Source organism: Spea bombifrons, chromosome 5 (assembly GCF_027358695.1).
Source record: "Spea bombifrons isolate aSpeBom1 chromosome 5, aSpeBom1.2.pri, whole genome shotgun sequence".
NCBI classification, from domain to species: Eukaryota; Metazoa; Chordata; class Amphibia; order Anura; family Pelobatidae; genus Spea; species Spea bombifrons.
Genome location: NC_071091.1, coordinates 5,469,737 through 5,495,049, shown reverse-complemented (window position 1 = coordinate 5,495,049; position 25,313 = coordinate 5,469,737). Strand labels below are relative to the sequence as shown.

The following is a 25,313-nucleotide window of genomic DNA, read 5'->3' as shown; positions in this document are numbered from 1 at the left end:
TTGACTCGGAGCCTGATGCTTCTGGCTGGCTAAAGGTGATGAGGTTTGTTGTCTAAGCATCTGGATGACGTCGGTGTTCTGGGGGTTAAAGAAGGAAAAAGGATTGTCATCGCTCACGAGCTGCGGTCGCCAGTACGTCACGGGTCACAAAGAGCCGGTTTTCCATTCGGAGTCGTCACGTTTTTTTTTTTGGACGCGTGGATCTGTCACCCGGGGGCACTTGACGTTCATCCGCAGCCAGACTCTGCAAAGGCCCCCGAGCACGAGTCCAAATAGCTGCGTGATGTCATAATGAGAATGTGCTCCGACCAATCGGTGCCAAGAATTGTCTGGACCAGGGGGGCGGTGTCCATTTACAGTCCGTTTAAAGAGACACCGTGCAGCCGCGCACATGACGGCCGCTCCTCTCCCGAGACCCCCCGGTGCGGGCTTTTATAAAAGGAGAGAACTTTCCCGGGCGAGACGACCCTGCGCGGTATCCACAGCCGGCTTCGCCACTTAACGAGAAGAATGCGCGCTAAAGATCTGCGGAGAGATCGCGATGCAGACTCCCCGTGAGACCGGGCGGCGCTTGCAATCCCAGTAGTTAATTCGGCAAGGAGTCGGTACCAGCTCCGCCGCCCGGCAGGTGTTTCTTTTGCTCGCTCCGGCCGGGAGTTTTTCTTTTGACCTTTTTCGGGTATTTCGTTTCTTTTTCGGTTATTCTGGGAATGGCAGAACTCTGGTGAAGTCGCATTGCCGGCTGCATCTAATGAAGCGCTTTGGCAGCCTGCGAGGCAGCAAGAAACGGAAAGATCACGGCAGAGGCGGCGAGAGGCGGCAGTCCGAGCCCCATGGACTACTCGGTATGGAGCTGCTGTGTTTAGAAATGTCTATAGATCTTTGGATACTTGCCAAGTGCCTCAGATTTCCACTTACAGTCTTTATTTATTACATTGTCCAAGCAGGCAACTAAATGCCCCACTGCCCTAAAAAGGGTTAATGCAGGATTTTTAGAAAGCCGAGGAAGACCCTCATAGTTGTGCATGACATGGCAAGTGATTAAAGGGTTAATAGACCGTTTTATCCCCGCTGGATCCATTTGCTATTCTTCTGTGTAATTCTATGAAGTGTTTCGGCCGGGAATGTCGGTTCCGCTGGGGTTGGCTCCGCTCTCTCCGTTGTACTGCGCTGCGGAGTATGATGGCGCTATGGGAATAAGTCCTATAATAATATCCAGCGCGCAGGGCAGCGGCAGGTGGCGTTGTGAATTTACAGAGGCAAATACCTCTGGGTTTTGCATATGTCTATATTTTGTTACTTTTCCTGAATTCACCATGAATGCAAAGTTATTTAAATGCCTTCGCTGCGCTTCCTACTTGCAGGTTTAAGTAAATTTACCTCCAAGTCAGAGTGTTAGCTCTTTAGCCCAAGCTTCCTCTTTCCCTATAACTAAAGTACCTGTTCTGTGATCTTTTCTTTGCATCTTAACGCAGTAGAGGCTTCATTCGGATTACAGTTTGGCTCGTACCGAAATTCGTTTTGGTTCTATGAATGGTGATGGATATTCCTACTGGCACGGAAGAAGAGCGGATCAGACCCGTTCGGCCCCATCTAATCAAACACTCAAACCTTAATCAGGATTTAGGATCCCGCTTCCTTGCTGGGAGGCTGTTCCATTTATCTACCACATTAACGATTCTAAGGACTTTAAGCCACCTGAGCTGCTAAGATGTGTTATGCATGTAACTGTTCTAATGTAAAGAAATGTATTAACCCTTTACTGGCAATCCTGCATCATGGTCATCATCAATTGGTCAAAAATATTTCATTGTCTGATTAAATTGGAAAAACACACAAAAGGCATTAAGCGTATGTAGTTTAGTTGACTTTAGTAAATCTTAAGTGAAATAATAATTCCCTTGGGATGGTCTTTCGGAGCCTGTGAGTGAGGTGAAGGGAGGTGACGTCGGGACAAGCGGGTCATATGGGCTCAAAAAAGCACAAGATGGGGTCCTAGAGGGGAAATAGCCCCAAAATAACGCCAAAAATATACAGTGAGACCAAAAAAGTCCATCTTAGAAGATAACTGCAGGTACTTTGGACAGACACCCCACTAGGCAGTGTGTAATCCATATTGATTTTATATATATGTACAGGTCAGAGGCTCTTATGTAATGTAATGAAGTGTTTACTGAGAGAGTGGTAGAGAAATGGAACAGCTTCCCAGCAGAATACAGCAAGGGGATTTAAACATGCGCAGGATCGGCATATGGCTCCTGAAGACACGACCAACGACTGATTTAGGGTTGAGTCTTTAGATCAGGGATAATGGGCAGATGTTTTAAAGGGGCTTCTCGCTTCAGAGCCTCTTGAAATTGTTAACCATGAATGACTGGGACAGAATTTATTGGTGATGTCATGGTTGGGAAGAGTTGTGACATCACGCTCTATAACATAATATGGTGCTGTGACATTACATCATGTTCTACCGTTGTAGATCTCCTGACCTGCGTTGCTCCTAAGCTAATGTCGGCTTCTTTAAACATAGTGACGCAATCGTAAAGTTACTAATTCTGATAATCCTTATTAATTTGATGATAACCCCCCCCCGAACTGATCTTTATACGGAGTCGCTGTGTTTTGTAGACAGAGTTGTTGGTGGTTGTTTCATGAATGGCATATTTTTATTGAAACGGATGGTTGCTGTTGGTTACGGATAATTGTTGGCCGTACAGTTGTTGGCCCTCCAAGGTTCCGTAAGCTGTGATATCCGGCTAACAGACCCGTTACAATGGCTGCAGTCCCTCTCTGCGGAGAAACCAGTAACCTCTACGGAGCACCAATTACTGCGTTACCCGCTCTCCCAGTTTGTTAACGCTCTCGGTCACCATGGGGAAATTAACCCATTCATGGGCGTTAAATGAAAGGCAGTTAACCTCGCGTGGTGCTAGCAGCAGAGTGAAGTAAATTGTAAGGTTTTAATGCTTATTATATATATAATAACCTCAGAGAATGTTAGAAGCGCCAGATGTGATGTCATACCCGGCGTGTACAAGGCAGTCGGCAGGCGCGTGTTACAGGTACACAGAAAACAGGACTGTTCTGTAGAACAAAGACGCAGAGAACCTCCAAGGTCATTGAGACTTTCGTACACGTGCCGTATTTATGATCTTGTCTGTGTCGGGACATCTCTTGGCAGACAAAGGAACCGTGTTGTTGTTGTTTTTTTATCTGTAAGAACGAGCTCTGGTTCTTTATTATTGTGATCGGTGTTCCTTGAAATTATAGGGACCAGCGGAACGGACACAACGCTTCTCCTGTGCATTATACTTCTCTCTCTCCATGATGGGAGTTGTAGTACACATCCACTAGATTGCCTAAAGATGAAGTACCATGGTCCACTGAATTATCACATAGTTGCCAACAAGTCGCCATCCTGCTTTTGAGGATCTGCAACTCTCATGACGCTTAACCAGCCAGGTGACGTAAGGCACCCTGCAATGTGTGTGGACTGGAGAGAGGCGGATGGTTAAACTCGGGGAAACGTATGCAGCCAACCTAGTGAGAATCCATCAATCATAGGTCGAAATCAGGGCACCCCACGTCAGGATCTCCTGGATGGACAGAGGCGGCATTAGTCCGGGGGTCTGGGAAAACTACAGGACCCAAAGCAGGAACAGTCAATTAGATACTGTGTTGGGTGACAACATGGGTCTTTTTAGGGGCAATTAACCAGGGAATATATTGCCAGATGCTGGATAATGTCCCGATTTCCCCCCAAAAATGGTCCAGGTTTTATGAATGTCTCTTATGGAGCAGAACGGGTTAATTCTAAAATCCTGCCCTGTTGGTGTGGCTTGAGAACCAGGTTGGAAATCACGGAGTTAAAACATTAGCATGTAATATGTATCCATATCCTGCACTTTGCCTCCCCTGCTGTATTGAAACAAGTGTTCACGCATTTCAAAGTAATCACATTTTCTACCGCCCGGTGACGCATGTTTTTATGTCACAAGGTGAATTTTTGAGCCGCAGGCCAACTCTGTCCAAACACCGATCAAAGTTTAGGAAACTTTTATCCCCACCCGGGACTCACGGCAGAGGGGCTCAGTTTGTGTCGGCGAGGAGTAGCTACAGCAACGCTAAGATCAGCTCCTATACTAAAAATAGTTCACCTTTAACACGTTACGGAACATTAGCGGGAAGTGTCCCGCCGCGGCCCTGGCTAATGAATATCACACCTCGGCTTCAGCGGCCCGCACGTGTTTGTAAATACAGCGCGTGGATCCACCGCCTCGGACTTACAGCCCAGTGGTGCTGACCAGCGTGTATATAATGATTAAGAACATTTAAGTGAACGGGAACTGAATATGATTGGTCAGCTACTGCGCCACCAATTGCCACCATTCTCTGGGGCCCCAGCATGCGACTCCATGATCTACCTGTCTTAAACCTGGGGGTCATAGAATGGTCTGGAACCCCGGCAGCCTGAATGGCCAGCTCTACGTTCCCTAGCAGTCGGTTCGAGCTCTTACTATCCCTTTAAAGTTCTGAGAAGTTGGAGGAACCGGATATCGGTTTTCTGACACCTCTTACTACAGCGTAGTGAATCCCAGCATCAGCCAGGAGGCTGCCGTCACCCCTTCCAAGTTTATTTCTAGCCGCGCCGCAGGTGGCCCTCGGAAATGCCCCCTGTCCCTGTGTGAACAGCTGATTTAACTTGGGTGGGAGCGGAAAGAAAGCGGTATTTTCGAGAGTCTTCCAGTTCATGTGAGATGTGATTCATTTGGACTGGGTTTGTGCCGAGACCTTAGTGGTTTTATTTATAGACCAGATATCACGTGGGGTTCTCTGGGCAGTTGGCTACTTGCATATAACACTCATCCGAAGCTTCCAGTACAGAGGAAACTCAACGCATGAGTAGGATCTTCTGACCACCAGTGCTGGGTGGCTTAATGGACGTTACGATCAGATGACCTTTCTAAATGGTGTCCATTCTTTCCAAAATGCCTACTTGTAATATTGCTTCTTTGAGCCAAAACTAAGGTCCGATGTTTTTATTATTGATCATTTAGCGTCTTCACTAAAGGACCGTTGAGCCCAAATGGAACCTCGAGAAGAATTCTCGTCTCATCGTTGGGCTCCTGTCCTGTGGCTGCAGAGTTTGCCTCCAAAACCCAAGGGGTATGAGGGTATCTCGGATCTTCGCCTTCTCAGTCTCTTCCTGACATTTTACCTTATAGCCAACCAGCTCAGTAGCTACACTTCGGGTTTAAAGGTGCTGTTCCACTTGAACAAATCATTTATCACTAAGGAGGGGTGTCACATAACAATTTGGACTTTTGGAAACTCTTCAAATGATCTTTTCTTGAAGATCTGTTTTATTCTTTTCTTTGATGGTCTAAAAGCATAAAACACAAACCTTCAATTTCTATGGCAACAGCCTCTTGGTATCTGTCTCTTTGGCCAGTCATTACGCCTGTATGTGTCCAATCTTTGTTTCCATGTGCGTTATTAGTTCCAGTATCTTATGATGTATGGTTTCTATTGCCTTGCCGTTTATGTTCCATAGCTAAATTGTCTGCTTGAGCTCAGGTGACATTGTTAAAAGTCTTAGTGCACTTAACGCCTTGATTCGCAGACACTTCTGGTACCGAAAATGTACTTTGACTTTACTACTGAAAAGTGACTGCAATTTAATAACGCATTAAACCGGCAGAAGCAATCATCTGTAGATGTCCCTAATTGTCTCATCAAGTTTTTTTTTTTTTTCTACGTGCCGGCCACACATCCGTTATCTGGGGATACGAGCGAGAGCTGAAATTGGAAACCTGATTATCAACAGAACAGACTATAGTGTTGAATAATTACATTTAAACTCCCTCCTCCTGCTGGCCTAAGGCAGTCATTAAACGGGACCATCCGATGAGCGGCAGCTGCTATAACACTCAGCCAGCCGTACTCTGCCTGGGAATAATGAGAGCTAAGAGTAAAAGTTGTATTAAGTGCACCTAACAAAATTTTTGTGTTGACTGACTAAGTGTCCAACATTCAAACCCAAACCCCCGATGCCCCTCTTTTCTAGGAGCTCGGAATGTTTGCTGGGTATGAGGGTATCTCAGGGTTCTAGAGCCCTAAAAGCCCAATAATGTGTATAGAAACAGCAGAAAGTTTGGCCACGAACTCAGATAAGAAGTCACAGAGAAGCCCTGCTCCTCGGGTACACCCTGGGTACCGTGTCCCTCTCTGGCCACTCCAAGCTCACCTGAACGCAGGGACTACGAACCTGGCAGGTTCTCCCCCGGACAATCCCATCATTAATTCAGTTTCTCCTTATCCGGCTCTTACAGTCTTAGATTTTGAAATCTCTACTTGTGTTTTGTTGTTAATTGTGTCCATTTACCACCGGAAAACTAGATTTTGTGCTCCGATGAGCGGATCGGTGATGCTGTGTAGTACTGCGTTGCTATTTATGAGAAGTTTTGGCACAGCGAGAAAGGGTGATTAAAAAATAATGACTTTGCGGTGACTTTTCTAGCACTAAAACATTTTGAGTCGTAACGGAAATCAATAGGGAGAAATACAAAACAGGCAATTAGGGCTGGCAGACGCTGCTTGTTTTCAACCCATTACGAGAATCCTTTTTATTTATTGGGGGGGGGATATCACTGCACTGCAGGCTTCTTGGAGGGCGCATAGAACCAGCTGGGCAACAAGCCTCACTATATATATATACATACATACATACGGTTCTTTATTAGGCCCCAAACGACTTACTCTGCGCACCCCGGAGCTTTACAGCCCTTTCTGTGGAGTCTCTTCTTTATTTGACCCCACAAATCATAATAAGAGGCCGTAGGGCGGTGATAACCATGCAAGGGCCTCAAAAATGACCAAAATGTGTTTATACATAGAGATGCGTAAATACATCCAATTTTGCTTAACCCTTTCCTTGCCAAGGATCTTTAGTGCCTTACATCGAAAATACGATTTTTGCCGGGTTTTTTACTGTATGAGGGTTTCATTAAGATTCCTCTTTTCCCTGTTATATATTATATACATCATTTGCAGTTCTTAAAAAATACTTTCAGATATGTTTTAGCTCTGTTGAATTATTAACGCATTCACCATCAGTAATACTATAATCTGTTTTATTGTCTGCTGAGCGGCTGCCTCGTGATTTGTTAGTGTGGTTTCTTCCATTAAGATGCGTCTCATAAATCCACTTATTCGCAACTGATGACAGCAAGGCTAAGATGGGTTGTTTCCATTAATGTGTTCAAAGTTTACCCAACTTTAATGTTTAAAGTATCTCTGGTCAATCGTGATGGGAGCCGTAAGGCGTCAACACCTCTGCCACCAAAACAACCAAATCTTCTGTGATGTGCCACGTGTAACCCTCACCCGTTCCAAAACATGAAGCCACACCACCAGAAGGGGAGCTTCATGTAGGCTACACCCCAGGAAGTTCCTAGGTATGCTAAAGAGGAAGTTGGAAGGAGGGTTTGCAGGAGAGCTGCAGTTTCATTTCAGTGGAGTTAAACATTTCATCTCCCTGTTGTCTCTCTAGGAAACGCCGCCATTCATTGGACCCAAATCGTTCTCTCCCTCCCAGCCCTAAATGACTTTATAAAATGTGTAAATAAAGTACAGTCTTCTTCTAAATATTTTAGCCAGTTAATGACATAACCTGATGCTCTAATATGCATTTCATAAAGAGCATTATTATCTACTCGCCCCCCACATTCAGAATTAAATGGAACAGGACATTCATGTAAATCGGGTCACGATGGAAGGTATCTGATGTCAAACCTGGGTAGAAATCCAAGGATCCTGTAAATGATGGCTCTTGAGCATTTTCTTTAATTATTTTTTGGGGTAAATTGTATAACCTTTGATTTTTGTGATGTCTGTTTCTGACTCATACATCAGTGAATTTAAATGGATATCCAAAAGCTATAATCCGAACCTAAAATGCGCACAAACGTGCCTTGTTAGCAAATTAAAGATTAGACGTCTTCCCGCAGACTGTAATTTACGCCGGGCATTTCTAACTATACGCTATATATTACGGCCAGGCCAAAGGAACCGAGTAACGTTACTTTTCTCTAGAATAAAGGCTTTGATTATTCAGACGTTTTCTGTTTTACTGAACAGGCTGTAGGAATCCCAGTTTAACCCTTTTAGGACCACAAGATTGCACAAGATGGCAACTCAGGGGTTAAATTGATGTTTAAAATGACCTTTGTGGCGTTTTTGTGTTTAAACAATTCTAATCCATTTAGACATTTAAAAAAAAAAAAAAAAAAAAGTTTATTGGCCTCTGCGGTTTATTCACTTAGTGTTTTATTAGCTGGTAGACTTTTATAATGTATACTTAAATACGTTCAAGATATCTCCCTGGATTAACTATGCATTATACGGGGTCAGATGAAATGTTTAGCTCAAGCTCCTGGTTTATGAATGCGCCTGACAATGCATAGCGAAGTTAGGGCTTTATTCACTAAAGGGAAAGCAGCCAGGAGGGTTGTGGTTTCAACATCCTTGTATCACAATTCATTATGAATGGCCAATACGGGCAGGGTTCTCCAGTAAGAAGGTCTGTATAATGTATAATTCAATGTGTGAGGGTCCTGAAGAAATCTTACAGGTTTAACTATACATTATACAGGGCCAGCCAAGCTCTTCCTGCAGCACAGGAAAGGGTCTCCTTTAACACATACTCTCTCTAACACACATACACATTCATACTTACACATACACTCTTTATTCAATTCTGGCGGTGAGCAGACCTGCTTTTACCACGGGGTCATGTAACCCCGCGTGACCCCGTTGCGTTCCATCCCAACCCCAGGGCCTGTCCAAAATGCCGACTCCTTCTGAACGATTTTGGACCGGCCTGGGGGCCAGCCCGCCGCTGAAGGTCATTACTAAATCTTCTTTGGAAGTTGTGAATATACACACATACTAACTTATTATTCTTTCTCTGGAAATGTCCCGAACGTGTTCTGGTTCCATATAATAACGAGATGACAGATTGAAAACCGTTAAAAGTTTTAATAGGAGTATTGAGTTTGTGTTGCTGGGAGAACAGACGCACCTCGTTTAACAGAGATCTCATTGTACCTGCAGGAATGTGAATGCTCCGGAGGACTTTCTCAATGCATGCTCTGTGCCGACTACTAACATCAATCCGGGCAATCACATTAGGGCAAGTATATGGAACGGGCCCATTCATCCCACTGTCCCTTAATGTACAGCGCTATATAAAACAATAAATAATAAGGGCTCACCTAATCTGGGTCCTGGGCCCTGGGCTGAGCTGGCCCCAGATAATGTATAGTTAAATCCGTGCGATCATCTTGTTCCTATTAATTATGCATGGCTACTTTGTCTCTTCTTGCAGGAGAAAGTTACCATGGCTGACTCTTAGTAACGTTTTTAATTCTTAGTAATGTTTTTAATTCTACAGCACATAAGCACTTAACGGTTAAATGGATAAAACCTTTGTGTAAAACCCTAGCCAGTTATTCCTTTTAGATAAGGAGACCTCCCAACATCTTAGATGGCAGGAAAGATGACAAAGCGTGAAACATAATTCTAAAAACCAATGTTTTCTGTCAATTCTCAAAATAAAACGCATAAACAAAGCAAACATTCTAAGCTTCTAGAAAAGCTTCAGGGGAGAAGAGAGGCGCGTGGGGATTTAGGTCCCGTAAAAGGACTGGCTAATCTACACAGGGACACATGGGAGGTATGGAGTTGTATGTGAATGTATAGAGCCCACGTACAGCAGGGTAGGACTTTACATGCAGGAGTTAGTAGCGTGTGAAACATACGTGTCCTGCACGAAAGGCGGATAAAGCAACCCGGGTAACGTATCAGGAAGGGGTTGTCTGCGCTGGTTCGGATCCCATTCACCCGCCGATACGTTGAAACGTGAGCTTGGGTTTTAATGATACCTTTTATTAAAGAGCAGCACCATTCATCGTGTCACGCTTTCCTCGCATCACATGTAACACATGACATGAAATCGCAGGCTTCCCCGGCCAGCTGCAGATTTTCCTGGCTCCGACACAGCCAAGCTTGTCACACATTGATACCAAAGCCGCTCGCTCTCGGTCATCTTGTACACTTTGCACTTACCATATGTGGCGTCAAACTGAACGGGGCCAAATACTGTAGGTTTAAAGCGACAAAGCGGTTCTATTTCCCTCCCAATCTGCAAGCCACACGCGGAGAGGGGCCGCCGGGCAGCCAGGCTGCTGGGAGACTCGCAATTAGTATGGATAATATGAAACCCGATCAATAAAGTAAGAAGCTACTGCATAATCCCAAGTGTCTCTAATTAGCAGGGCCAATGCCTCCATGGGACCCAAATCCTTGTGTCCCTTTTTTCCCTCCCCTGATGGCCCTGTTTTATAGAACTCAGGATGTTAGAGGGTATTGCTGGGTTCTACAGCCTTAAGAGTCACACTAATATTTATAAATTAAATTGCGTAAATAAAATACATTCTTTCTCAGTTACATTAAAGGGAAGCTCTAGCTATCACATGCATATGCTGAGTGTGGCCTTTACATTATCACCCCCCCCCCTTCCCCGGTCCAAATGCATGGGGGGGGCTATGTGTCCCTTTAATAGCTATCACTAAGTCGCAAAAGTTCTAGCCACTCCCCCTGAACACACCCTTTAAAATAGACGAGTCCCTCTGAAATGTTGGCAAGTGTGGCTTCTGATGCGCCTGTCGGGCACCCAACTTCCCCCGCTCCTGGATCCTGATTCTGGCATCTGTGACCGACAGTTAGGGTTTATAAACGAATGAATCTCTCACGGTTGCTATTGGCCTAGGCACTGGAGATCTTACTGCTGCGATACAGGGGCTGTTGGGAATATTACGGAACCATTTGGATAGTCGGTCTGAGACAGGAAAACGCTTCTGGTCTACATACAGGAGAAATGTTTTGATTAAAACGGAGTCTTTGGCGATACTTCTAAAAAGTTTCCTAAATCCTAGACAATCCTCAACTATTTAACACCAAACTTGTGTCATTATTCATCAAGATAAAATCTTTGGAATCCTTGGGAAGAGGATTTAGTAAACGCGTAAGCTGTTTAACCTCTTTTATGGTCCCTGAGAATAGTTTACCTGCCATATACATTTTAGTTTTCTGTATTTATGGTCATAGTAGTGATGATTGGTTACCACTTAGTATCTAAATCCATACCTGACAAGTGTCTCTATTTAGTAGGGCTTACCTCGCTTAGGAACCCAGTTCTATGCCTCCCAACATTTCAGCTGTCCCAATTTGGGAAAGAGGTGTGGCTTGATGTATGGGGTGGATTTGGAAATGGGCGTGGCCAGGGAGTGGCTGTGACAGTAGCAATTTTACAGCTCCCTGGGTCGTTCAGTCCTCTTAGGACTTACCAAGAAGCCCATTAGAACGTACAGGTACGTCCTGACTTTGTTGCAGCAGCAGGGAGATCTGTCTGTTGGCAGCCTGTGGGCAGAAGCTAGCATCGCCGACTGATCATGTGTAACAGTGCTCGCCACGAGTGCCGGTACACTATCATTCACCGAATGGCAGATCACTACCCCCCAAACCCTTTAAGGCAAAAAAAAAAAAAAAAAGTGTAATATAGGGTAATATGAAAGGCATGGATGTGGTTCTCTGGACATGTTGGGTATGACTATAATCAGATGTTACCAAACATAAATTGGGTTATTATTCAGCTGTGGTGCTAAGTATTTTTTTTTTTTTTATGTTTTATATATTTCTATGATTTTTTAAAAAGAAGGCCCTACTTTTGAACAAAGTGATGTATAATTTCTCCGCGTTCAAATATGGAAAAGGGGAACTGTGCTTTAAAAAACTGATATTTTGGTTATGAAAACCCCCGGGAAGTTTTTTTTATTACCCATGGAATTAAGAAAAAAAATAAGGGGCATTTAGTCATACATGCTTCATTTCCCGTGGATGTCCAGCCAACAGCTGAAGTGCAGCGGACACAAGCAAGATCCATAAAGACTCGGTCGGATGATTTTGATGTTGAAGAACTTCACGGGCTGCACAGAGCCCTGACCTCAACCCCATCCAACACCTTGGGGATGAACTGGAACGGAGATTGCGAGCCGGGCGTCTCGTCCAACATCAGTGTCTGACCTCACAGACGCTCTACTGGATGAACGGGCAAAAATCCCACATAAACCCCCCAAAATCTTGTGGAAAGCCTCCCCAGAAGAGAGGAAGCTGTTATGGCTGCAAAGGGGGGACCAGCTTCATATTAATGTCTATATATTTAGAATGTGATGTCATCAAAGCCCCTGTTGGTGTAATGTCCCAATACTTGTCTATATATTGTATATGTTATGTATACATTTTTCTTTAACCCACTTATGTATTTAGGGGTTGTGTACAAAAAAATAAGCATTTAAAAAAGGATCTTATATCAGCAGAGCCAACCGAGCCACTTTTTATACACAACGTGCTTTGTATCAATCTGCATGTTATGAATAAGATATCATAAAATCAGCCCATGTTGGTGGATGGATTCCTATGCTCCAGGACTATGCCAGGAGAAGCTTTTACACAAAGAAATGCCTCTATTTGGTGACATACATTGAGATCTGTACATATTTAAAAGGCCACGACCGAGCAGCCTATAAATCAGGAGGTTCAGCGAGACATCATACGTCATAACTCCGAGGAGAATTAATTCCCGCCTGTAAACACATTTGCCTCGTCTGGGGAAACGCTGCCTCAAATTAGTCTTCATTCTAAACACAGAGCGATGGGTTAAGCTGAATAGCCGTGTTTGGACACATACCTGGGATTATTAAAACCATGGGAATCTTTTACATTAACCCTTTGATCTCCCAATTTATCTAATGGCCGAAGAGGAACACTATTTTTTTGGGGGGGGGTCATGGCTGGGGGGGGGCTTGTTGTTTGTATTGCTGTGAGTGATGCGGTTATGAGTACCCACTTAGGGGAGCATTTGGTCTCTTTACTTTAAAAGGAAGGCAAAGGATGTTGGGAAATAAACAATAAACACTATTTGCATTGCCACAAAAAACCCCAAATATATCAAAACAATATACGTTTTGCGAGACCATTTCCTTAAAGGGGCAGTGTTGACTAATGTCTTCAGGGATCAGTAAAACAATATTTTTCATAGCTATTACTGTCTCCCTGTAATTGGAATCTTTAAATAAGATCATAATACAAGGTACGGCTTTTTAAGAACACCGGGATTGAAACAATTTGACAGATTATTTGGCCCATCTGGTCTGCCCATTTTTCCTACTGTAAAGATTCAGCCGTTGGTCTCGTCTTAGATTCAGAATAGCTTTATGTCTCAGCCCTGCAATTTTAAATTCCCTCACTGTATTAGTCTCTGCCACTTCTGCTGGGCGGCTGTTCCATTTATCTACCATTCTCTTCCTGTCTCCCATTCCATCTAAGCCTCTGACCCTCTAGTTTTAGATTATGGCCTCTGGTGCTAACTTTCCTCCTCCTTTGAAATAATCTTCCCTCTGGTACTTTGCTAAATCCCTTAAAGTATTTAGATATTTCTATCACATCCTCTCTCGTCTTTCCTCCCAGCCGGACATATTGAACGGCTCGTTTGACCCTCTGTCTGATATCATTTGTGGACAAAACCACCCCCGACTGATCCCGTCCCAATGAAGTGAGTGCTGCGCGTTCACACTGCAGCATCTCTGCCCGTATGTTTCTCAAACGATTCACGCTCTCTCCGCTAACATAAAACAGCCTAGAGGAGGAGAATGTTTTTATGGCATTTTCTGCGTCCAGGAGACATTAAAATAAATAGCACTGAACGCAGAGCTGCTGAGCGTGACGTGCTCTGTTAAAGGTCTAAATGTCAGCTCCGTGAGTAAGAGTTTGGTTTCTCCCGGGAGCCGGATCCAGCCGGTAGGATGGAAAGCCGTGAACCATCTCGGGGCACTGGTGTAAGACTCTGTTAAAGCAGCAGTAACATCTTAAAATACGATTTCCTTATTAAAGAAACGGTGGTGTATAAGTTTAACTATTTATTACTATTAAAATGATACCTTGCTGTATCCAGTACCATAGATGGTGTTTTGTAAATTGGACAAAGGGTTCCAGGACGCCTTTGGATGCTCACACAATGTGATTTATAAAGGCCATCTGCAGAAACAACAGAAAAACAAGGAAAAGTACATTAATGTATCGATAGTATCGCTTCAACCGCTTACAGGTGTAACGCTGCCGCATCCAGTCCTATTTCTGTATTGTCTGCATAATGCACATACAGCATTCCCTCATACTGGATTATCACATAACAATTTTCACTTACAAAAACAAACAGTGGAGAGGACCCGGCTTATTATCTAGAAGGAACACAAAGTATGTTTGTTACTAAACACAGCCTTATTTAACAAAACACGTTTTAAAAAAAAAAACCCCTGCTTATTATGAGTTCTTCCTTAATTAACAGAAGTTCCGTTTCTTATGCTGGGAGGAATTTTTTTTTTAAGATTTAACCATTTACCTGAGCGAGAAACATTCATTAAAAGGCCCAAAGGGCTTATTTATGATAAGCAGGTGAATTGTTTATGTAGAAATCAGATAATACCAGTTTACAGTCCGGGTGTTTCTGATTCCACTTTATTCTGCGTATTATTAAGCTTGTACGTTTTCTTTGTGACATCGTTAGTTCTGCTCCGCCGGTCGGGAAGACATTTTTTTTTTCAGCTCTTACTGTGGGAAATTTACCAGTTTATAAGCTTAGTTTTTACATTCTGGGACAGACCGTGCTTTATGGATACATCACACATTTTCATTCTGTGGTTTCAGACTCGTTGGGCGAAGCCTAGAAAATTCCCAGCGATGGGTATAATATTAAACAAAGGTGCTTTCTGTGCAACACTGTAACTGCGCTATGCTACATTTACATGGACAGCATGTGATAAGTGTTTCTTTAAAAGCCCTGGATAAATGCCCTTCTTACACAGTGAGATTATATATATATACATACATATATATACATATACACATATACATATATACACACACACACACTCCGGAGGGTTATCAATTAATTGCAAGCTTCTGTAATCAATTGCGGTTTTTTTTGCTTATCAGTGAAAAATGTTAAAAACTTTTGCCGTGTCATTTATATTTAATGTATGCGACATTTTGAATCTAATTTACATTTAAGTTTTAGATGTATTAAGGGAACAGATCTCAGAATTTGTACGAAAGTTATCCCTTCAGTCATCAGCAAGGTTTCCCGGCGTCACTGCAGTCTAAAATGTATTTTTAAGCCTAATATTTTTCCGTGTTTGACGTAGTGATTGCTATTTATGTAACTTTGTAAGGCAGTTCCTAGAAAAGAGGGACAGGAGGATTTAGGTCCCCCACAGAGGTAGTGGCAAAACTAAACCGGGACACTTGGTAGGTATGATATTAATTAGGTAAGGACAACCCTAACTTGTGCCTTCCTATCCCGGCCGCTGCGTGTAAAACGTGAAATGTTAATCCATGCAAGGTCTGTGGAAATCGCCGGAGCCGGGAATCTTGCGATAACAGTAGAGCCGTCATCCCCATAAAGAGTACAGCCAATAAAATGAAGGAAAAGGCATTAATGTCACTTGTTTTGATGGAACACGTGACCTGCGCATGGATGTCTGGTACATTTAATTAGCATGTTCAGCTTGTGAAATCAGAAAACTTTTAACTTGATATATGACGGCCTCCTAAAGAGAGCGCCCAGGATTTACAAACAGGCACAGTTTACGAGCTATTCAGGGGGACTGAAGGGGTTAAAGATTGAAGTACCATTAAAGTCCCACCACGGCCTCTTTGCAATGACAGATGCATTACATTACATTTCAGCCTCCAGATTTCAAGATCTGAATTGCCAAAAACATGGGTAGGATAGAGATGGGGTACTGGGGGGGTGCTGGGTAAACAATTACCACTTCTGCTGGGGAGCTGTTCCACTTATTTACCCCTCTCATAGTAAATTAAAACTTCATTACATCTAAGCCTCTGATCCTCTAGTGTCTGCTTATGGCTCCTTTCCTCCAAGCTATATACATCTTAGTCTTTACTGATATTTTTATCATTTAAACTGTTCAGCATCTTAGTCGCCGACCTCTACGCTCTCCACAATGTCTCAATATCCTTCTGGAGATGGGGGTCTTCAGAACTGCCCCCAACATTCTAGATGAGGTCTGACCAGAGATCTGTAAAGTGACAGAACCATCTCCCTCGTCCTGCTACTAATGCGTCTCGCCGTACAACCCAGCGCCCTGCTTGCTTTTTCTGACTGCCTGCTTACCTTCACGTCATCGGAAGTCCCTCTCTTTATTTCTCGCTGACAGCTCATTGTCCCCAATGCCAATTTCTACATCCGACTATTGCCAAGATATGAAGTTATTTGTCCTCATCTAAGCATCTGTTACATATCGAAATTAAACTGCTTAACCTCATTAACCAGGAGTAAATTAACAGCGTAGGGGAAAAAAATCCATTATTTTAATGTTATTCTTTCTAGCGTAATCTGCATTTGTTGTTGTTACTGGGGTTTTAGGACTTGTCTCAGAATTTGCAAACTAGAAGTAAACTAATCATCTAATTATCTCCTTGAGCTTTAAAACAAATAGTCAAAGGGCTAAAACTAGAAATGTGAGTTGTCGTGCTAAAAAATGCAACCTTGAATGTTTCATGTAAAAAAAAAAATGCAATAATAGAGGCAGCCTGCAGGATACAAGCACGGCTTCGATGTCATCGTTGGTCTTATTTTTCCACAGTAAAGTACCTCAAAAACAAATTGTTATTGATCGCCGTTTCAAAGCTCGCACATGAGGGATATGCTTGTTTTATTCAAAGTGAAGTCTTCTCATTATATGGAGTTCCATTACATGGTGCTAACCTTCTGGGAAGGCTGTGATGATGTGAGTGTTTTGTCTACACATTTCGTGACATGTAGGACCTGAAACATCACGATGTGTCATTCTCTCCACAGCCTCAGGACTCTCCTCTTCCCCGTCCACCCCCACGCAAGTGACCAAGCAGCCCAGCTTTCCCCTGGAATCCTACAAACATGAGCCAGAACGGTTAGAAGCCCGATTACGCTCGTTCTCCTCCCCGCCGGACACAGGACAGAGGTTTTCATTGCCCCACGTGTCGATGACTGTGACAAAATCCTCTTTAGCGACATCATCACCCAGCACTACCTCAAAAACAGTAAGTAATTTAAGACTTGTGTCCTGGGGACTGCTATTTGACCGTATTGCTTGTTACTCCACCACCGGCGGGAGTTTTCTTCTCACGTCGGTATAATTTTTACATTGAAATCTAAACTATGTTCTTTTTATTCCTGCACTAAAGTATGCTAAAGATTCCTGCTACAAAATAGAGCTATGCGCTGTATTCGATATGTCAAATTCATTGTTAATGAATAAGGTAACTTATAGAAAGCCCTATAAAGAGGTGATTATATATCAAAGTAATAACTTAAAATGTGAAAAGGTTATTTAGGGTTGTAATGGCATCGCTTGGTTTTATCACCTGAAGCAATACTTACAGGTGAAGCAAACCACATTTGCATAAATGGTACCTGTGGTTATAAATGTAATTTAGCTGCTTCCTAAAGATGATTATTTAGATGGTATATTTATAGAGCGCCAGCATATTCCATAGTGCTATTATTACATTGACCTCCAGTTCTGTAAACTGAAAAATACCTGAAAACATCCACTAGAGGGAGACAGAACTCCAGACAGAGGAGTCTTTCCAGGTAGTTTGACGCAGGATCCTCATCTAATGATAGGAGAATGATCTGCATTCTATACAAACCCAGCGCCGAGGTACCAGTAAATGGCTTTATTCACTAATCCTCAAGTCTAGTAGAAGCCAAACTGGTGTAAAAACGTAAAGTGTCAGTGAAAGGAGAGCTCTGTAAGTTCTAAGAAGTTGAGCATTTCCGAGGAACTGAGATAGCGAAGAAAACCTACTAAACTCCTTAAAAAAAAAACAGCCCGAGGTGAAAATATTCTCAAACCAACCACAATTATGTACATTTCCGTGCACCTTCATACCTAATTGTAACAAATTAAACTGACAGATAGTTTGGGTTATTAAGACTTTTTCCGATAAAGTGAACCCATTGGGTTAAAAAAAGGAACTACCTGCCAGAAATTATTTGTTGTTTTATATAGCGCTATCATATTCTGTAGCGCTGCACAGTGAGTAGACAGGACATAGCAAATAGTGTATAAAATAACAATTTGGCTTACAGAAACATCAGGTAAGAAGGGCCCGGCTCAAAAGAGCTTACAATCTAGAGTGAAAAGGACAATTGCAGCTCACCAAGGCAAACCTGGCCGTCTATAGTGTTTCTATTGATAGTGTTAGGGTCCGGTTACAATAGACGATGAAAATTTCAACTGAAAAGCCCACTGCGGCTGGGCCAACAAACTCTAGGTTGGTTCACTAAAGGACCTAAGAGCATAAGGGGTCACGCCAAGAAATCTGTGCGCGTATAATAAGAGACCCCAGTCATTTATAAGGAAAAATGTATGCGTCAGTTATTTACCATTTATATTATTTTTATATTTAAAAAAAAAAAAGAGAAAGTGGTCAATTTAAAGGGCATTTTAATCTGATTATCCTTTATTAGGGGCCAAAACAGTCCACGGCGCAGTACAATTTAAATATGGGGTGATTAACAAATACTACAGGGGCTGAGGACACTACCTGTGATCTGCTATCTGGCCTTATGGCTCTGTTATACAGAGTTCCTGGCCTAAAAAGGAAATAAATGGGTTAAAATGCAGGTGATAATGTAACGATATCTCTCCATCTGCTGAATACATTCTTAAATTAGCAATGACCTGATATAAAGTTGTTGTTGCTGCAGGTATGCCCAAAGAGCCCCTTTAATTATGGATGCTCCTAATAATAGTAATACCCACCCCCAGAAAGCAGATGGGTTAGATACATTTCTATGCCGTTCTGTGTTTATATTGTAGCTCATACCCTTAGGGCACGTCATTGTAATTATATTGTGGATAATAATTACCTCACGCGCTGTGGGGCATTAAGTCCTATTTGTGTCCGAGGGGTCTATCAGGGAAACGGTTTGAATTTACCATAAGCACTGTATACACCGCACCCGTAGCAGAGAAGGGGTTAATGTCCCTCATTGCGATTCGTGTTGCCTGTCAGCCTCAGACGGTGTGGCCCCCGGGCCCCTCAGACATCCCCCGTCTGCACAGTGACAGCCGCCAGCAGTGTCTGCGCGCCTTAAGAAGGGGGCGGATACTGCTCACCCCGCTGTCTACTGTTGGCCAGGGCTTCCGCCTCACCTGCCAATCAGGGAAGCCCTCTCACCCAGGTTGTCCAATGCGCTGCGGCGTGGGAGTGCTGAGCCCCGCCCCCTTCGGCTGGCCAGAGCCGGTGCTGTGTGTGCAGGGAGAAGCAGCCCGGTGAGTGGTGGCGCCCCGTGCCCGGTCCCCTCCATGCTCACTGCTCTCTCTGTGTCCTCTCCCCACACAGGCTCAAGGCAACGCGGAAGGGATGCTGGAGAAGCTGGAGCTGGACGAGGAAGGTAGGACTACAGCCCGCAGACACTGCCTGCGCCGCCTGTCACCTGCTGCCTCATCACTGGGGCCGGCCTGCGCCTAACTTGTCAAGCAGGAGGTGCAGGATGTCTCAGTGGGTCAGACTGGCCAGGCCTGAATATTGAAATTTTATATATATATATGTGTGCATGCAGGGGCTTAGCTTATGGGAACCCCCTGCTTGTAAACAGGGCCTTCTGAGAGGGGATACGGCAACAATAAAGAGATTACCCGCAGTTATACATACATAAACTTCTACATGTCTCTGACATGCTTTAATAGGGGCTTGTGTGGGTTACATGCATGCATGCATGGGTTACATGTATCTATATATACACTAATTACACGTATAATTATTTTAGTTACAGCTGTTTGGAACGTTCTGTTTATATGTATCTATGTTATTAACCTGTGGGATTCTGCGATTCCTGTAAATCACAGATATATATATATCTATGAGTGTCTCTCCCTCCTTAGACTCTTCGGCCCCCCGGCCCGGGCCCCGTTGCTGTCAGGCGGGCTCTCCGCTGGGTGATCTTGGCACGCTCAGACTCGGGACACCCTTTCCCAAAGTCAGCAGCAGCTGTCACCAGCGCTGCCAGCTCGGCCGTTTATAACCGGACACCTCGAAATTCTGGGCCGGGCTCACGCAAGTGGGGCACGGCGTTGTAACGGTTAAACCTATGATGGATGTGGGTCACATGAAGTAATGGCTGGGCGTACGCCTGCCCAAAGAGCTTGCAGTCTAAACGGAGATATATTATCCAACCGTCTCCCCTTTTCTAATTAGCAGTGTATGTGTTTTGGGACGTGGTTACAAACCCCCGTGACCCTCATGAATCGCTTGTCCGAGTGATGAGATTTGCAGTCCACGAATATCCGGGGGACTCTTATCTATCCCGGTGTCCAATGCGTGTTTCCCTGACAGACAGAATGACCGCCAAATGTGCAATTAGTCGGTCCTTGGCTTGTCTTAATTGATTTTTTAGCGCAGTGATGTCATTGACGTGTCAGAGTGAGGATTTACCGCTCCGACCGGCCCCAAGCGTCGCGTAAAGTTACCGCCGTAGCTATTTTAGTTCTGTCTTTTACCTGTAATGTTGCTGTTTTTAAAGAGGCTGTGAATGTATCTGCGGGGAATTACCAGTTTGTGAAAGGGGGTGGTCACGCGGGGGGTCTTCGTGTGCCGCAGGACCCGTGTCGTTAAACGGCACGCTGTTGGAAGAGTATATTGTTGGCTTGTAATGTCTGCTCGCAGTAAGGATCTACGTCTTGGCTTCATGCCTTCTGCCAATCACAATCTTCAGAACTAAATATGGATTCTGCCTCTGCTGGGGTTTTTTTTAAATTGAAAATATCAGTCAGTTTTCCTCGAAATGCACCTGGGGCGCTCGGATCGCTTGGTGCTCTTTAAAACTATGAACTGACTTCTTAAGCACGTCTTGAATGTGACCTTCTGATCACCGGGACGGCAGATCTCCGATGTGTAAGCATCTAATTTTATTACAGACTCGCAGGCTGTGTTTGGTTCATATAAAATCCAGATTCCGGGGCCGATTGTGATGTAGTGGACGCGGGGAGGCTTGTACCGAAAGCTGATGTGCTTCCAGTTAACTCGAAGCCTAGATAACGTTTTCTGCTCACGGACGTCCTGCATCATGGATATCCAGCAATCTCGTTTCCTCGGGAGAGAATATTATGTAAAAATAAAAATGAATACGTAAAAATAAGACAGTTCTGTGTGTCTGTGAATATTATATATATTGTCAAGTTGCGCGTGTGTGTTGCTTTTCCGTGAGATGTGAGGACCTGGCGTATAATGAAGTATTTATTATTATTATTATTAGCATTTATATTATAATAATAAAAATAATTTAGCTTTTGTCCGCTTTTTTGATAAATAAAAAAAAAAAATACCATCTTTAGGAGCTCCTGGGCTGATGTGTTGTATAAGAAACCTGCGGTCTCGGAGGTGAGACGGGGATTGTTTTGCTCGCTTGACCGCATTCTTAACCGTCGGAAAAAATTCCTCCTTAAAAAATAAATAAATAAAACCAGAAGCGCTGGAATAGTTCAGAATCCCCCGGCATATAATGACTGTGCCGCGCATGCTGGAACCTGAATTGGCAAGTAGGACAGAGATTTCTTATTCTATAGGTATTTATGCCTTTGAGTTACATTTGAAAAATAGAGGGTCTTCTTGATTTACATGCCTTCCCTTTGCCCCTCTTTCCTCCCCTGATTGCCCCTCTTTTTCTAGGAGGTTAGAGTGTTTGCTGGGTATGAGGGGATCGCAGGGTTCCACAGCCCTAAAAGCCCCGATAATGTGTATAGAAACAGCAGCTGGGTTTAACAAATAAATGAATTGGCCGTACATGAGACAAACGAAAAGTCGTTTTGTTTTCAAGGAAAATGTGATATTTTTTATTTCTTTTTGCTGTGTTTGTTGGTCCCTGTGTTCGTATTTAGATTAGATCTGTTTAATGGGAAGATAAGCCGTTGTGAAACCTCCGAGCAGGAGGAGATCTTCCTTTAACTCGGCGGGTAAATAACTCCGGGGGCTTATTTAGTAAACGGTGAGAAACGGTGCGTGCGTTCTGTAGGTGTTCTAAAAGCAGGGAGCCTATAAAACGGGGCAGTTTAATGCGGATGATAGCCGCGCAGTCCCTCCATGTTTTTTGTGGTGTCCTCTTTGCAAATGCATGGGGGGGGATTTCTGCAGACTCGGTTCCTCTTCTTACACGAAGCGTCTGTATCCATGCGGTGCGGTCACGTTCTTACTGTCCATGGAGGATCCATCAGGGTTTATGGACGACGCCGGACACTGACGGCAGCCAATCGGATATCTGCTAATTGAATGCAGTGATTGGTTGGAGTATCACAGAGCGTGTGCGGGAAGCATACTTAGGTATGCTTTCTGTTTTCAGTAGAGTAAATGAGCCAAAGGTTTCTTTTTAAGGATGCCTGGACTGGTTTGCATGCAATTAAAAATGCACTCTAATACGCATTGAACGAACAGGGAACAGCTGTTTTAATGTCTGAGCTATAGGTGGATCTATAGGGTATTGTAAAAACGTCCGGTGAGCTATAAAATGAATCGCCTATAATGGTAACCCGCTCGTTTCATGTGCAGTGCTTCCCCACGTTCTCTTGTTTTGTAGTACGCCTGAGATCCACCTCCCAGCAAAGAGTTTTCTTGTTTTTTTAGCACTATGTACTAAACATGCCGGAGACCGGATTTATCAGCCATAACTCGGCACGTTGTCTTTCTGTTCACTAGCCAGCGAGCTTTAACAGGTTTTATGGCGTTCTGGTGACTTTCATCCAGATGTTTCTTTTGTCATTGTGAGGTTTTTGTATTTTTTTTTTTTTATTATTTTTTTTTAAAGAGTTTCTGAATGTATATGGGCTCGCGTATATTACATCCCTCAACCCATTGAAGGCGTCTTGGCTGGCATGAAATTACTCCAAAGCTACGATTGCCGGTTAACGTTATCTGTACCCGTGAGCTGCCGGCTGCTGCCAGCCACTAATTACCTGCTTATTTTAATTGTATATGGGGCTGGGGAGATCCCAAGAGGCAGGTAGCCATGGCTTCCAAAACGATGCTTTTGGCATTTAACTTATCTACAAATATATATATTATATCTTCCCTGCAGTACTTTGTTAAATGCTTTATATATTTAAATGTTTCTATTGTATCCGCTCTCCTCCGAGACGGACATATTGAGATCCTTTAGTCTTTCCTGATCATTTCCATTAACAGCGCTGCCGTCACAGGAGCTGCCAGGCCACAGATGCAGAAAAAGACCTTGTTGTGCCAGCTGACCGTGGGAATTCTAGCTCCGTAGCAGTTGGTTACCTTTCAGAAACATAGCAGTTTAATGTGCGCGGGCGGCTTTCCTCGCCCCGGGGTTATAGAGCCCCGAGCACCGGTTTGTCTGGCTGTGAGCTATAATGAGATGATGGCTAAGCGTGTTACTAAGCAGGTGATAACGAGCGTTTCGGAAAGGGCGCAGACAACCAACTCCCCACCCAAGCCGTGCCGCGGTTCCCGTTAGACTCAATTCAACTACTTTGTCGGTAAACATATTATATATAAAATACTTATATCGCCTGTACAGAGCCGTATGCGCAGTCCCTCTAATATTAACGATCCGGGTTATGCTGCAGGGCTTAGCAAAGGAGGTGAGAAATCAGGGACCATAGAAACGTATTTCCTTACGAGCCTGAAAAACCCTGTTATTATTTTTTTCCTCCAATTTCAGGATGCATTATCCGGGACTGCGTTTAGCCGCGCGGTCCGTGACGCACGCACAGAACGTGCGAAAATTCGTCCCCAAATAGAAAGTGTTATCGGAGGGTGATGTTGGCTCTACCGTTGAGGCAGTAAATACGGTTATATTCCTGAAACCATTCCAGGCAAACGGTGTATTTCTTTAAAAAGGAAATAAATCATTAAAAAAAGGCTTCCTATTTATAGTGCAGCCCAAAGAGCGCAGGTTCACTTTATCTCTAGCCAGTGTATGGGTCAAGTCAGGGGTTTAGTTTAGATGGGTATGATAGAATGGGTATGATAGAATTCCCAGGTTCTTTTGGGGGGAAAAGGGAAATATTATTAACAATTTAACCCTTTTATGTCTGCATAAGTGTCTTTAAACATACAGAAACTGAAATGAAGTAAAATATAAACGATAAAGAAAATCCACGTTCCTAGACGTTGCTGCGAAGGTTTGTACTCTGATGGCTTCATGGAGCAGCGGAGTGTGTGTTTCATTTAATAATCATACCACATGTCTGGAGATATGTTTGGCCCGACGTATCTCCAGCTTGGAACATAGTTGGGGGGGGGGGGGTAAATGCATATTAGGGATTCTATTACACTTGTAACAGGGGCCGTGTGTAAGTTTAAAGGGACCTCCCAGCTGTTGTATGCATTAAAGCGGACGTTCCCTTTTTAAAAAAGGCGCTTCATAGGTTCTGTCTGACTCTGGGCTGGTGGCCCCCAGCTGCCGGGTCCCAAACTGATCCTTACTGGCACTTGTCTGTGGCACTGCCACCTTAGCCGGCTGAACAGGATGGCGATGGAATGAACATAAAGGAGCACAAAAGGCAATCGTTTGGCTATAGGAGCATCCCGCTATGCTGCGCTGGGATGCAGAGCCGTGAAGAAGCAGCGCATCGATCGGTGCCGTAAATCCTCCGAGCTGCGCTGTCTGGTTGGGAAGCGATCTCCGGGGCGGTGCGGACCGTACTGCAGATGATTGTTCAGCCACGGCCGTGATGTATGGAGCTGGCACGGAAGACGTTTCATTTCTCAGCCTATATTTAGTGCTCTGATTTATCATTTTTTCCTCCCCCTGTTGTCTGTGTGAGGCTCCTCTGCTCCCTTACGGTACGGAACATCCAAGCTTCGGCCCGCAGTGTTCTTTCATGCCTGCTTTATCTTATACTTCCCCGTTCAGCCCCTTTCCTTGTTGTATAAAGCAGTAGCGGCCCCCGTGTTTCATGCATCCATTATCCCCCCCCCCCCAATATAATATCTGTGCTCCTGGTCTGCTTTAAAAATTGTTCATGCAACATATACTTCTGTTTTATGGCAACGGAACCACTTTAAGCGAGTCTCCTCCGGTCGCCTCCTCCTTCCTTTCTTTTTCCTACCTTGTCTTTTGTGTTCCTTTAACCTCCATAAACCCTTAAAATCCCCCAAAATAC

General features: G+C 43.9%; 1 protein-coding gene across 3 annotated transcripts in view; it reads left to right on the top strand.

Moving 5' to 3' along the window:
• Positions 1-25,313, top strand: part of PRKAG2 (protein kinase AMP-activated non-catalytic subunit gamma 2) — an 84,204-nt gene that overhangs the window by 44,779 nt on the left and 14,112 nt on the right. For 2 of the 3 annotated variants that reach the window (XM_053468308.1, XM_053468309.1), the window contains exons 4-5: positions 17,000-17,220; positions 19,534-19,585. In XM_053468308.1, coding sequence (XP_053324283.1) covers positions 17,000-17,220; positions 19,534-19,585 — 273 coding nt within the window. Of the gene's footprint in view, positions 1-716; positions 846-16,999; positions 17,221-19,533; positions 19,586-25,313 lie in introns of those variants that run through there. The other variant, XM_053468310.1, reaches the window with a different exon arrangement.